Here is a 12933-nt window from a genome sequence, read left to right on the forward strand (position 1 = left end):
TGTCACACACACACACACACACACATATATATATATAATCATGTGCATTTAAGCTTATATTTGTGAAATACTTATTTACAAGAATTTATCCGATTTGCACCATTAAATTCTACCATGTTGTTGTTTACTATTTGTTTTAAATAATTGTACTTTACTTTTTACTTTCAAAAAACGTTCAATACAAAAACAAATTAAAAAAAAAAAAAAGTATTTTGTACCCTTATTGCATGCTTTAGGTTTTTTTTTGTTTTTTGAGTCGAATCGGTTTTTCTCATCCTGAACATTTCCATTCATTCAATCTTTATTTATACAAGTTAATTCCCATGAGACTCAGGGACTCATTTACAAGAGAGACCTGTTACAACCAGTCTACAGAGTAGATGAGGAGACGAGTGCACGAGGGTGGACTTCACTGTTAACCTGCATGACAAATAAACAACAAAACTAGAAAGCCGTCTCCTCAGTTAGGTGTGGTTGGTAATTTCACACATCTATATATATATATATATATATATATATATATCCATCAGTGGCCACCTTGGATTTTGTTGCAGTAAGCCAGTTTTTGATATTGACCTTTCTGGATGCAGCCACACAGCAAAATGGAAGTCTGCACATAACTAATTTTCCAAGTAATCCAGCTCACTTAGTTAATATCTATATATATATATATATATATATATATATATATATATATATATATATAGAACATATGGTGGTGGCCATCTTGGATTTTGATGTGGCAACCCAATTTTTAAAGGATCCTTCTTGCATCTAGATGCAGTCACACACCAAAACGGAAGTCAGTAACTCAGTCATCATGCTTCTCACACGGACATATGGAAGGTGTTTCCAATCCCCCTTTGTTCTGAAACAGGCCACAAAAACATCAGGTGTAGGTGCTAAACAAGTCAAATAAAACCCTGCAACTTAAAAGTCAAAAATGTTTATAAAAATATATTTGGATGACTTATTGTACAGTAATGTGATACAAATACCAACTACCCCAATGACTAGTCTCTATTTCTGAGCAGATTTAAACCTTAATAGGGAAACAGACACAGATCTCTCTTCTGGGAATCTGGAACAACATGAAAATGGAAAATCCTCTTGACCTCACGAGGAAAACAGAGGAAAGAAAAACAGAAACACGAGTAGAACCAATAAAGTATTTTATCCATTTTTCAATAAAAAATACATTCATACAGAAACTATTTTACAAAACAATTTCAAATGAAAAAAATCTTGTTATGCCATAAAACAAACAAAAATAGAGCCTCATATTTTCCATGTGTATCCAATAGTTGTTTTTTTTTTTTCTAGCTAAAGACAGGACATATTTGCAGGTCTTTAAAAAGTTAAGTGAAACATATTACATAAAATAAAGAGGGAAAAAATATGGGCACTAGAATGCAAGAAAATGACAATTCAAGTGTCCCGAACAATTTACACCATTTTGTTTCCATTGTATTTGAGGAGAAAAAAAGAGGACAGGTCACATGTGTTGGCGCTAATGATGCCATTTGAAATTATGCATTGATCAAATTTTTTTTTTTTTTCCAGAAAACTAAGAGTTAAACAAACAAAAGCAGAAAAATGGAGTGCTCCTATTTTACAGTTATCTTCAGCCTTTTTATCTTTTTTTATTAGAAACACGCTGCACTTGCTTTTGGTCCCAAACCCTTTCAAAATATAGGTTTCTTTACAAAACCTTTAGTTTACAATGTGATGCACGTTTGCATTTTGACATTTCTCATTGTAAGACAAAGCAATAATAACAGACTTTAGTTCATGTCCAACAGGTCCACCTGCACAGGGCTTAAATGTGGAATAAAATATTTCATAGACCTGTTGAGAATCTTTGTGAAACTCATGTAATGTAAAACAATGGTTCCCAACACTGATCCTTGAGGAACACCATCCTGCATGTTTTAGTCGTTTCCCCGCTTTGAATAAATGGGTGATTAACAGGCTTTTGCAAATATGAAGAAGAAATAAAATCACTGAATCAGGTGTGTCGGAGCAGGGAACCAACAAAAACATGCAGGATGGCGTTCCTCAAGGACCAAGGTTGGGAACCACCGACGTTAAACATGCAAGCAGCGGACACCGTAAAAACAGACATCTGGTCCCAGTCCTATTTCAGTTTAGACACAAATCAAAACCTTTAGAGCTGAAACACGGTCCAGCTGAGCTCGTTAGACCGGTCCTGGTACCGTTTACAGTAGGATTAAATGTTGTTTAAAGTAAAACTGAGGAAAAATACGGACTCACATCGACAGCGAGACTAAACAAAACATACGTCAAACAGACTCGTGGTTAGGACTGCCGTCATCACGCTATAGGACACATGGTGCTCTCTGGAGAATGTAACCCGTTCACACGTCACCTGACAGAAACGGCCCTGATGTTAACGTTTTCCTTTGCTGTAAATTTTATATCGTCACTACAGTTGCGACAGAGCGCAGCAGTTTATGAGAACATTTCCAAGGTTCTGTACCTTTGACAGCAGGTTATAGATCATCTGCAGTGCATCCACATCGTCTTGTACTACATAGTAGTAAACAAATATAAAAAGGTGAACTGGGTCTCCACAATTCTGTTTCCAATCCGGGTCATTAGGAGAATGGTTCAAGTCTGATGAAGTTGATTTATTTGAGGAAAGAAATGAGCGGAAATGTAAAAATGGCAGTCATTACAAAGCTGATATATGGTTCTTTTTTCTTTCTTTTTTTCCAAGCGTTTAGAGAAATTTGCTGTGATAAGGAAAATTAAAATGTAAAAAAGGTGCAACTGTATGGATCAGAGCCTTTATAAAGCTAATTATTAAATGCATTCCTGCTTTAGCAATGGCCATTTGGTGTACGTGTTCGTGAGAGTGATCTTTTTAAACAGGACAAGGCCACTTACATAAGGCATCAGTAAGGTCAACAGTGCATTTACAGAGAGAACAAAAAAAAAAAGCAAATGTGAAGAAAAAATGAGCAAAAAATCCCATATTATAGTGGTTTCCCCAACTTCAAGAAAAAAAAAGTCTGCTCTATGAGATTTGTACAATACTATGATACTGAATATGATGAAGGTAGCTGCACTTGAATGGAGTTTTGTTGTCCTATAAGCAAACAAGTGAGCAACACATCCCCAGATCCCATGCAATGTCTGCTATAATGGCAGTAACTGCGAACATTTCCTTTTTTTTTTTTTTTTTTTTTTTTTTTTACTTTTAAGATACAATGCTTACACAATGGACAACAACATGAGCTTTATAGCATGTATGTTCTGAGACAGGCCACGTAATACATTGCACATTTAACAGCTGCACTAAACAAAACTTCTCACGTCTGGACAGGGAGCTGTGGGTCTGCCTCCCGGCCGACAGGGGGCGCCCTCTAGGACATCGTTTCCAAACGACCCCAGACTCCCTGCCATTGCAAACAGACTCAATCAACACAGACAGAACCTTTTTGTTTGCATTCATTCTCTGTGGAGTAACGGATACCCACCCCCCCACCCCCCATCACAAAAAAGAAAATCTCATTTGTAGAACCTTCCTCCACATCATTCACTCGCAGGCTCCATCCGCTCCACACAGCCAGCTAAGGGGTCCAGTCACAGGCACTCACAGTCCCATGCGTACAGGCAAACACTCTCAGTGGAGAAATGGTACTCCCCCCACCTCACCCCTGGAGTCCCATAATCCTCCAGGAAACACACACAAAAAAGCGTTGAACACCATACAGAAGAGTCCTTTCCCATCATCTCCAGCCAATTTTTTTTTTTTTTTTACTCCCCCTCATTTTCTTTTTCTTTTTTTTTTACCAAGTCTCTCTTTTACTGTCCGGCTCTTCTGTAAAAGCCTTTCAAGACCAATCACCACAGCGAGGTGTTGGAGGCACTGAGTACGGTGCAAATCATAGCCTGCGTTGCTTCATGTTTTTCCCACTGACTGGAACACGGCGGTGCTCTCATTCATGCTCCCAGGACACACCGGCCTTGCTGATCCCCCAAAAACAGGTCAGGACAATCAACCAGACTCATCCCTTAGAGCTCTCGACATGAAGGACATCTTAGATGTGCCTCTTCATGTGCAGCGCCAGGTGATCAGAGCGGGAGAAACACCTGCAAAGAGAGAGAGACGAAGGAGAAAAATACATTAGTTATTGTATCCTGATGCATGCTCAATAATCCAGGTAGAAAATCTTAAAAAAAAAAAGATAAGTCAGGCCCTCTGGATCTGAGAGGAGTGAAGGAGGCCATCTTTGTGAAGAGAAACATCATTAAATGGGGCGGAGCCTCCGTGTCCAACTGTCGCCATCTTACAATGCTGATATTGTTAGGATCATTCAGCCCCTGTGAATAGCAAGTGGCTATCAGGGCACTAACGATCCATCGTTAGGTTGATGGTCCTCTTTTGTCACGTGAACAGCTAGTTCTAGATGTCAGCAACAAAACTGATCGGTTCACTATGAGAAGGTGCTATTTATAAGACTGAGTTTGTTGCAGCTCCTCTGACTGAAGAAGTCTTCTGGATAAAAGACTAAACATTTCAAGAAGAAGATCCAGAGGACCTGACTTAACTTTTTTAGATTAGTTATAGTCCTGCACATAAACATAACAATAATAATAATAATAATAATAATAATAATAATGTGTTGTGTGTCGTCATCATTGTATGTTCCCATACAATGACGAAATTGGCGCTCTGCATTTAACCCATCGCACCTGGGATGCACTCAGGTGGAGCAGTGGGCAGCTATTGAAGACGCCCGGGGAGCAATTGGGGTTCAGGTGTCCTGCTCAGAGACATTATGAGATGTGCAATGACTGGGGATCAAACCTGGGACTTTCAGGTCCCGAGTCAGCTGCCCTGCCTTACCCCATGTGTGTCAAACTCAAGGCCCGGGGGCCAAATGTGGCCCTCGTTGACATCTTCTCTGGCCCCCAACATGTTATTTTAAATGTAAAATACCTTTATCCCTTTAATTTTTGCAGTAATCTTTGGTTATGATGTCAAAAGAGCAACAGAGAACGTCAAATGAGACCAATCAAACTCTTGTTGAGGAACCTGGAACCAAGAGAAGATGTTTGGTCTCTGACTTGAGTTCATGCAGATTCTGAAACCGGCCCTTAGTTTGAAGAAGGTTTTAATTTTGGCCCCTTTTTGTAAGTGAGTCTGACGCCCCTGCTCTGCACCATCTCAAGCTTTACTAAACTATAAAGAACAAAACAAGTTGAATTTAAGGGTTTTCTTTGCTATGCTTTGTTTGTTGACTCAAACCAGGTCCTATTTTAATACAGTTTATGTTTTTTATTAGCATTAAAGTTGGTTGCAAAGTAAAAATCAGTGAAGCAAACTTGGACTTTTTAAAATAAATAAATAATCTTGTTCATTTAGATCCAAAAGTTAAAAAAAAAAAAACAGCAACGTTGGTTTTGAAGAAAATGTTGTTGTTTTTTTTTTGTTTCTTTTGAACAAGACAATTCAGATTTTAAACTTTTAGTTACTTGTGATTGTAAACTTGGTTCTAAAAACTTTTAGAGCTTTATGATCAGAACTTAAAAACAATAAAAACAATATCATCATGGCCCAGTCCTAACTCTGCAAACTTCACGCTGCTGCACGAAAACTTGGTACCGCAGAAAACACAAGAATAATTAATTAATGCTTCACTGTGTTGTTTAGAAGTTGATTTATAAAACTATTCCTTGAACACAGCGTTGACTTGTGCGCACCCTTACCTGTCACAGTGACTGCATTTAAATGGCTTCGCTCCCGTGTGCTTCCTGAAGTGTCGGGTGAGTTCATCACTTCGTGCAAAGCGCCAGTCGCAGCCCTCCCATGAACACCTGTAAGGCTTCTCACCTATTTAAAAAACAGAATACAGAGTCAGAAGAGACGTTCTGTGTAGTCCGACAAATCAAGGTATCTGCAAATTCATAGCATCTCTAAATCACAATATTTAAACCTCCCCAAAGTGAGACAGTATTGTCAGTACATAAAGGTGATTTCTGGGAAACTAATCCTAAAGTGGTCTGGATTAACTACAGCAGGCCAAGAGGAAAAACAACCCTGCGAGTCTCGAGATCTTTGGTATGCAGCTGTAGATCTGCTCCAGTGGAGAGCTTATGTAACAGAGGAGGGAAAAACGGTTTCTAATGGCTCTGACAGCCATTAACCATGTGCCGAGCACGGTCTGAGAAGAATGTGAGGAATGCGGCTCGGTTCACTAACAGGGGGCGCAGCTGTAAACAGCTTGGCAGGGGTCAAAGGTGACGAGGGAAACGGCTCACATTTGAACCCCGCCCCCCAACAAAACACTGTAAATGTCAGTTTCCCATAATTATTCCCTCTCTCTCTTTCTATTCCAGCCTTGGAAGTGAATGCAGACGGTTTGAGGTTCTGAATCGTTTCCCATGGTGAAATCTGAGAACTGCTGATTTGTTTTCAGGATCTACATCCTCTGGGCGCTGCTAGGCCACAGAAGGACGCCCCTCCTCCCCTTTGGTCATCTACATTTCCCCTCCTCCGCACATGAAGTCACGTTCCGCTGTGTGAATTAGGTCATGGTTGAGGGCATTCCTCCTCACAGAACTATTCAAAGTATGTGGAAGTATTTGCAAGAAACCTGAATCAAAGTTTAAGGTTCACAATGTGTGTGTGTGTGTTTGGTGGTGATTTACCTGTGTGTGTGCGCTGGTGTGCTTTGAGGTGCGAGCTCTTGGTGTACACCTTCCTGCATCCGTTGAAGTGGCACCGGTGGACCCGTCTCCTGCCGTCGGGCGACGCCTCGCCACTGGTTAGCCCAGACCTTTCTGCGGTCCTCTCTACGCTGCCAGTTCTTATTTTCCCAGGAGAGTGCAGCACAGTCTGTATCCCACTCCACACCTGGGTCACGGAGCCCTCCTTGCCGAGCTCAGGCGAGGAAGGTGGTGTGCTGATGATGGCAGAGCCCAAGTCTTCGCCGCTGTCGCCCAGAATGTCAGTCAACGAGCTGGAGGAGAAATCGAGGGTAGGCGAGAGCTCCTCGGAGCTGTCCGAGGCCTCGCTGCTGGCGTCAGAGTGGAAACCACCAGCGTCGAGGTGCTGGCTGTCCTGATTGTCCACCTCTTCCTTGATGTGGGGGATCTTTGGGTCAGACTCATTCGACTTGTCCCCGCAGGCGAGCATGAGCTTGCTCCACAGGTCCTCCTGGTTCTCAAATTTAAGGTCAGTGGCTGAGACGTAGGGCTCGCTCTGGAGGTATCTTTCCAGCTCGAGGCATGTCTGTGTGGAGGGAGGACAAGAAAACTGAGTTCACTGGTAAACAGAGGCTAAGAAGGGTAAGGGGACGCTTCTGCACAGCCAGAGTCCCCAAACCACAAATGTACTTATTTGGTTTTTACAAGAAGCTCTGGTGTTCTCGTGTGCAGAGCTTTTATCGTTAGTAGCAGCAGGACAAAAGAAATGCCATGACAGTGAACCATCACTGGTGCAACTTCCTCTCTGCCTGCAGGAATCAAAGACACGATGTTCTATGCAGAGGATGGTCAGATGCACTCTACGGGTGCCTACTGAGGACATATCAGGGAGGATTACAAGCAGCAACTATCACCCTGAGAGCATTCAGGAACAACGTGCTCAAGCATGTAAATGCATGAATGACTTTGCGTGCATGTGTGTGTATGTGCAGAGTGTGGTCATGAAATTTACATATGCTACAGAGCCCCCCCCCCCCCCCCCTTTTGGGTTTAGAAAAGCGCTTGTAGATCTTTTAAATCCATCAATTATTTAACATAATGTGGATTTAATAATGCATTTGGAGGCAATGCTAGAAATAACATAGCACACCAGGGACTCGGGGGTGTGTGTGTGTGTGTGTGTGTGTGTGTGGGGGGGGGGGGGGGTCTGGTTCATGGGGTTCATAAAGAGCCTGGCATGAATACTGCAAAAGCCACTGTGCATTCTGGGCCAGTGTGTGTGTGTAAAAGAAATGAGAAAGCACTTCCTCAGCTCTGTGCAGTCAACATGCACAGGTTAGAAATGACATCTGCTTGCAGCTCCGTGCAACTTCCTGTGATGAAGCACTTTTCAGATTTCAGTCAAATGTTGCCGTCGCAGAACAGGAAATAGCTGCTGCGCACGGAGCATGGAGGCACGACATGCAGGGTCACCAGTGACTGATATGATGAATGGACTGAGCTTTAACCACACAAAAAAACTTTTTTTTTACATTTTAAACATCAAGAAGTTTCCAATAAGAGTCTGTTCTGTGACGTTACCAAGACCATTTGTTGAGCGTTGCCTCAGCAACGTTCATTTAATGTCGTGTTTAGACTCATAGCTGATCATTTAGATATTAATCTAGACAAAAGGTTTGATTGGCTCAGCTTCAGATCTCATCCTGCCCTCAGGCAGGACACGGAGACGATGCTCTTTAGGATGGGGACAGTCAGGGACACGTGGTGGTGCATTCAGTGAGAAGCCAAGTCCAGATTAGAGCGTGAGTCAGGAATCAGAGTGACTCACATCAAAAAGGTAATTTGTTGTCAGAGTGTGGCACGGTACCCAGGTCATGAGAGGACACGGCCCACATGAGAGCCAGAAACGAGACTCCATCTTGGATGAACACTGGCGTCTTTGTCACTTTCTTCACCTGGGTGCTACCTGTCGCTGGCTGCAAGGCGTCTTTGCTCAGGTGGATTAATCCTCCAGAACGTCCAACCACGGAGTCGTGCACGGTCGTCAGTGAGAGACCCAGCTCCAAACAAGATGCTCAGTGCACACTGGACTAGTGCTAGCAAATAAAACTTCATTTGGACGTTTCAGCAAAAAAAGAAACCATCCAGATGACCTGACTGAAAACTGTTGGATTGTATACCTGGATTATTGAGCATGGGCTTTGTTGGTTTCATTTAGACGTTTCTTCACTGCTCTTTTTTATGTTTCAAGTTTTTTAATCCACACAAAGACTGAACGTGGTGGATTATTTTTTTATTTTTACAAAGTGAGCGTGAGGCAACTATTTTACTGGTTTAAGTGCAAAATGACGTGTTGTCAACAGGAACCACTCAGGGCAATAAAGCAACAACAAAGGACGAGTTGCCTTCTGAAGTCTCAAGTGACCAGAGGTCACAGGATCTACTGATGTGACTGACACTTGGTCCAAGAGCAGAAAATAAACGCAGAGTTGAACTGGGGCGGTTCAAGTCACACCAGTAGATAAAAGAACAGAAATGTCTTATAAAGAGGGAAACCAGCAGGTTTTAGTCTAAATGAAGCATGGACAGGATGGTGGGAGTGAGGGGGGAGGAGAAGAAACGCCTCTCGTCAGCAGGCTGGAGAAGTCCCAGAGCTTTAAATGCCTGGGGGGGGGACTTGGAACGAAGCCCGGGGGTCTGATGGTCTGATGGACGCAGAGCCAGAAGAAGACACCACGAACAACAGACACACCGACTGACTGGTTGTTGTCCAGGAGTCAAACTGGAGCAGAAATCAGTCCATACTGTCATTCCACTCTGCTGTGTGTGTGCGTATGAGTGCGTGCGTGCGTGAGAGAGAGTGAGCAAAAGCGCAGAGATACGGAGAGAGAGAGAGGCGCAGAAGGAGATACGCGCAAAGACGCACGGCTCCCCGTTCAGCCCCCCAGCGTGTTTTGGTTTCACCGCACGCGCCTCCGTGTTCAGCCGCGCAGGCATGAGTCGAAATCATCTACAAGATGTGCGTCCACAAACTAACTAAAGCGCGAGGACACGCGCGGAAATGACCGAAAATCCAAACAGTAACTTTGTGAGAAAAAAAATTAAATCGTGTTTTTATTTTTATTTTAATTTGATTTAAAAAAAAATAAATAAAAAAAAAAAAAGGAAATTTCACCACTTCCCTAAAACTAGCGACACAACTGGCAACTGTTGCTCGGAACCAAAGTGGAACAGACAACTCTGACATTTGGCACGCAGCTGACACGCCAAAACACGTCGAACCAAATCCAATCACGCACATTCCTCACACTCCTGTTACAATCACGCAAACGCGTGCGGGCCTGCCTCTTGTGGATCCGGCTGGAAGTCCTTACCTGCTGCCAGTACTCTTCCAGAGACGGTAAAGCAGAAAAGTATCCCGTGTCGTGCACGATTTGGAGCTCCTGGAAGATGCTGCACATCGGTATGACATCCATGTCACTGAGACTCAGCCGCAACGAGCACGAGCGAAGTGAATGTTGGGAAAAGCGCGCAGCTTGGAGCGGAGTGGAAGAAGCTGGAGTCTCTGCTGTCTTCGCATGTATGTTGCTCGGGAGTCGCGCACTTCCAGAGGAGCGTCTGAGCGCGTGACGCACCGAGAGCGCACAAACAGTGAACTCACTAAAAGTCTGTCAGCTCACTGTAAACTTCACCCCCCGATTCAAAATTACGAACAAACACACCCCCATGTGATTATATTACGAGCACCAATCAGCTGTCAGCAGACTAAGACCCGCCCACTAAGGCACGTTCAGCCAATGGCGCGAGGTCTGGCGCAACATCCTGTGATGTGGTTGGCGCGCGGCTCCGCGCGCTCATTGGGGGCTATATTTAGAGCTGTATATAAGTAGCAGAAGGAGGAAGTGGAGGTCCAAGAGATGGTGCTCGTGTTTGAGCGCGCGGAGCGCTCCTGCCTCCAAATCACAACTCTGCTCGTTTCACCGCACATGCGCCTTTTTCAAAGTGCTGGTCAGATGGAGCTTCGCGTTTACGCGTGCTGGAAAATGGTTCATTTCTGGAGGCAATAAAAAGCTTGGCAGTTGCCCCCCCCCCCCCTCCCCAAAATAAGAAAATAAACTATAGAATATAAAAAATGTGTTTTCAGTCATTATTCTTACAGCAGTTCAAAGTTTCTTATAAGTTCTGAGGCACTGCAGTAACAAATACTGTTTTTTTTTTTAAATAGCATGAATTTATTGTTAAGTCATGTTGTGCAACTTAAGTCTTAAGAAACGCACCTTTCACGCCCTCCCTCCGTGCGCCCTAACACACACACGCACCGAGATTTGTCTATCCTTATTAGGACATTGTATTGGCTCCCATTCATTTCTGCAGCCTGACACTAAAGCTAACCATTAGCCCAGGGCTATTCAACTGACGGCCCGCGGGCCATTTCTGGCTTCATTCCGGCCAACTTCATATTTTTTGGGTGGGGGGGTGGGGTTTGGGTTTTGTTTATTGCATTTATGATTCAATGCAATGAAACAAATTTAAACAGTAACACATCACTGTAAACTTTGGTTTGGTTTGGTGCTCATGCTCGATGTAATGTTTTATGTTATGAGTGCTTAGTGTATATTTAGTTGATGTTTTTCTTAGTTCATATCTTAGATGTTATTACTGTTTTTCTTATACATTTTATTGTTGGATGTAACTGGGACCCTGTGAACATAATTTCGCTCCACCACATGTACCACATGAGGTGCGGATGACAATAAAGAACCTCTGACTCTGATAATGATTTTAATCGCTGGGTGTCCAGCCCCCGAGCTGTTGGCTTTCAGAAACTGTGGCCCCCTGAACAATTTGCTGAATAGCTCTATGTTAGCTCTACACGCCTGTCCCTGATCTAAACTCACCTTGCCTCACCTGAATTGGATCTTCCTGCACACTTTTGCCACCGATTAAAGCGGAGGTTTGAACGTGTGACATAAAACAATGCACGAAACAAAATCCTCACGTCTGTTTCTTCGACAAACCTCGCTCCAACAACGTCCATTACAGTTACGCACAAGATGGTGATGGCATCTTTTACAGCCGGCTGATGCTTTACTGAGAAGTTGGCAGCACTGGGAAGCTGTGGTCCAAGCGTCCTATCACCTTTTCCTCCTGTTTTCACTGTGACTTCAGCTCGGAGCGTGAGTGACAGAAGTCTGCAGAGACCGACTGCTCTCATCTTCTGCGAAGCACAAATCATGCCAACAAGAGGCTGCGAGCTCAGGGGGATCATCAAAAGTCTGATCAATCTATTTTGTCTATGAAACAAATTTGATAGACTTCTCCCTTTCATGGCCGTCCAGAGATCCATTTGGATTATTACGAGTCTCTCCATGGCAGTCCAGACAATTTAATAAGCTATTAAGTTATAATAGACCTGCCATAAAGATGATAATTCACAAAAATGCTGTGCAGGTTATTGTAGTGGCAGCAGCTTGAGGCTTATCATAAGGTGATGGTTTCTGCAGGAGATAACGTCCACAAGTAATCTCAGTCACCTGTGGCTATCTCCATCAGGGCATTGTTTCCTATTTTCTGTTATGATCTAGAAACCAAGCTGCTGCTTCATGCATTTCCTCCAGAAGTGATAGAAAAGAGAGGTTAAAACCCACTCACAATACATGAGAGCTTCTAATAAAAGATGGTCTCACAGTTCTGGAGTGACATGGTATAAATACACACTGGCTGGCTTCCAGAAATATATAACCCCACCACCCGCTCCCATGCTTACAGTCAGGGCATCCTCATGAAAACATATGATAATCAGAGATAACAGACATACAGTCTCATCTATGATGCACCATTACCTTTATCTTAGCATAGAATCTCAGAATTTACCATTTTACATTTTTTTATCTACATGCAGTAAAAATATGTTTCCCACGTGCTGCCCAAGGTGAAGCTGGAGACGTCAAGTGTTTTTGCCCATGTGTGCATGTTCCGTTAGCAAAATATCTCTTGTTCCTCTGAACAGGTGTCGGTGAAGCTCTTCAAGTGTGATCAGTGGGTTTACATCCACGACATGGTCAGTCTGAGTCAAGATGGCCACCACAGCAACGCAAACAGGAAATACCTGTCAGTTTTACATACACCGAGCTGAAATGTGTTGTAGCTGTGACTGATCCTGAACTTATACACTGATCATTAACTTATTGAGCGAGATCGGTGCCTAAAACCATTGGGCGCAACTCTGTCTGTTAGCGAAATATCTCATACACC

At 43.2% G+C, this 12933-nt stretch overlaps 1 protein-coding gene across 1 annotated transcript; it reads right to left on the bottom strand.

The window, feature by feature from the left end:
- Positions 1–3807: 3807 nt before the first annotated feature.
- Positions 3808–10374, bottom strand: LOC119415259 (Krueppel-like factor 6). Its single transcript, XM_037682433.1, has 4 exons — positions 10053–10374; positions 6682–7264; positions 5740–5863; positions 3808–4119 (listed from the first exon to the last, which is right to left on the bottom strand). The coding sequence occupies exons 1-4, from the start codon at positions 10152–10154 to the stop codon at positions 4068–4070; spliced, it is 861 nt and encodes a 286-aa protein (XP_037538361.1). The 5' UTR covers positions 10155–10374; the 3' UTR covers positions 3808–4067.
- Between the last annotated feature and the right edge of the window lie 2559 nt (positions 10375–12933).

This window comes from Nematolebias whitei, chromosome 9, assembly GCF_014905685.2.
Source record: "Nematolebias whitei isolate Nwh7 chromosome 9, NemWhi1, whole genome shotgun sequence".
Classification (NCBI taxonomy): Eukaryota; Metazoa; Chordata; class Actinopteri; order Cyprinodontiformes; family Rivulidae; genus Nematolebias; species Nematolebias whitei.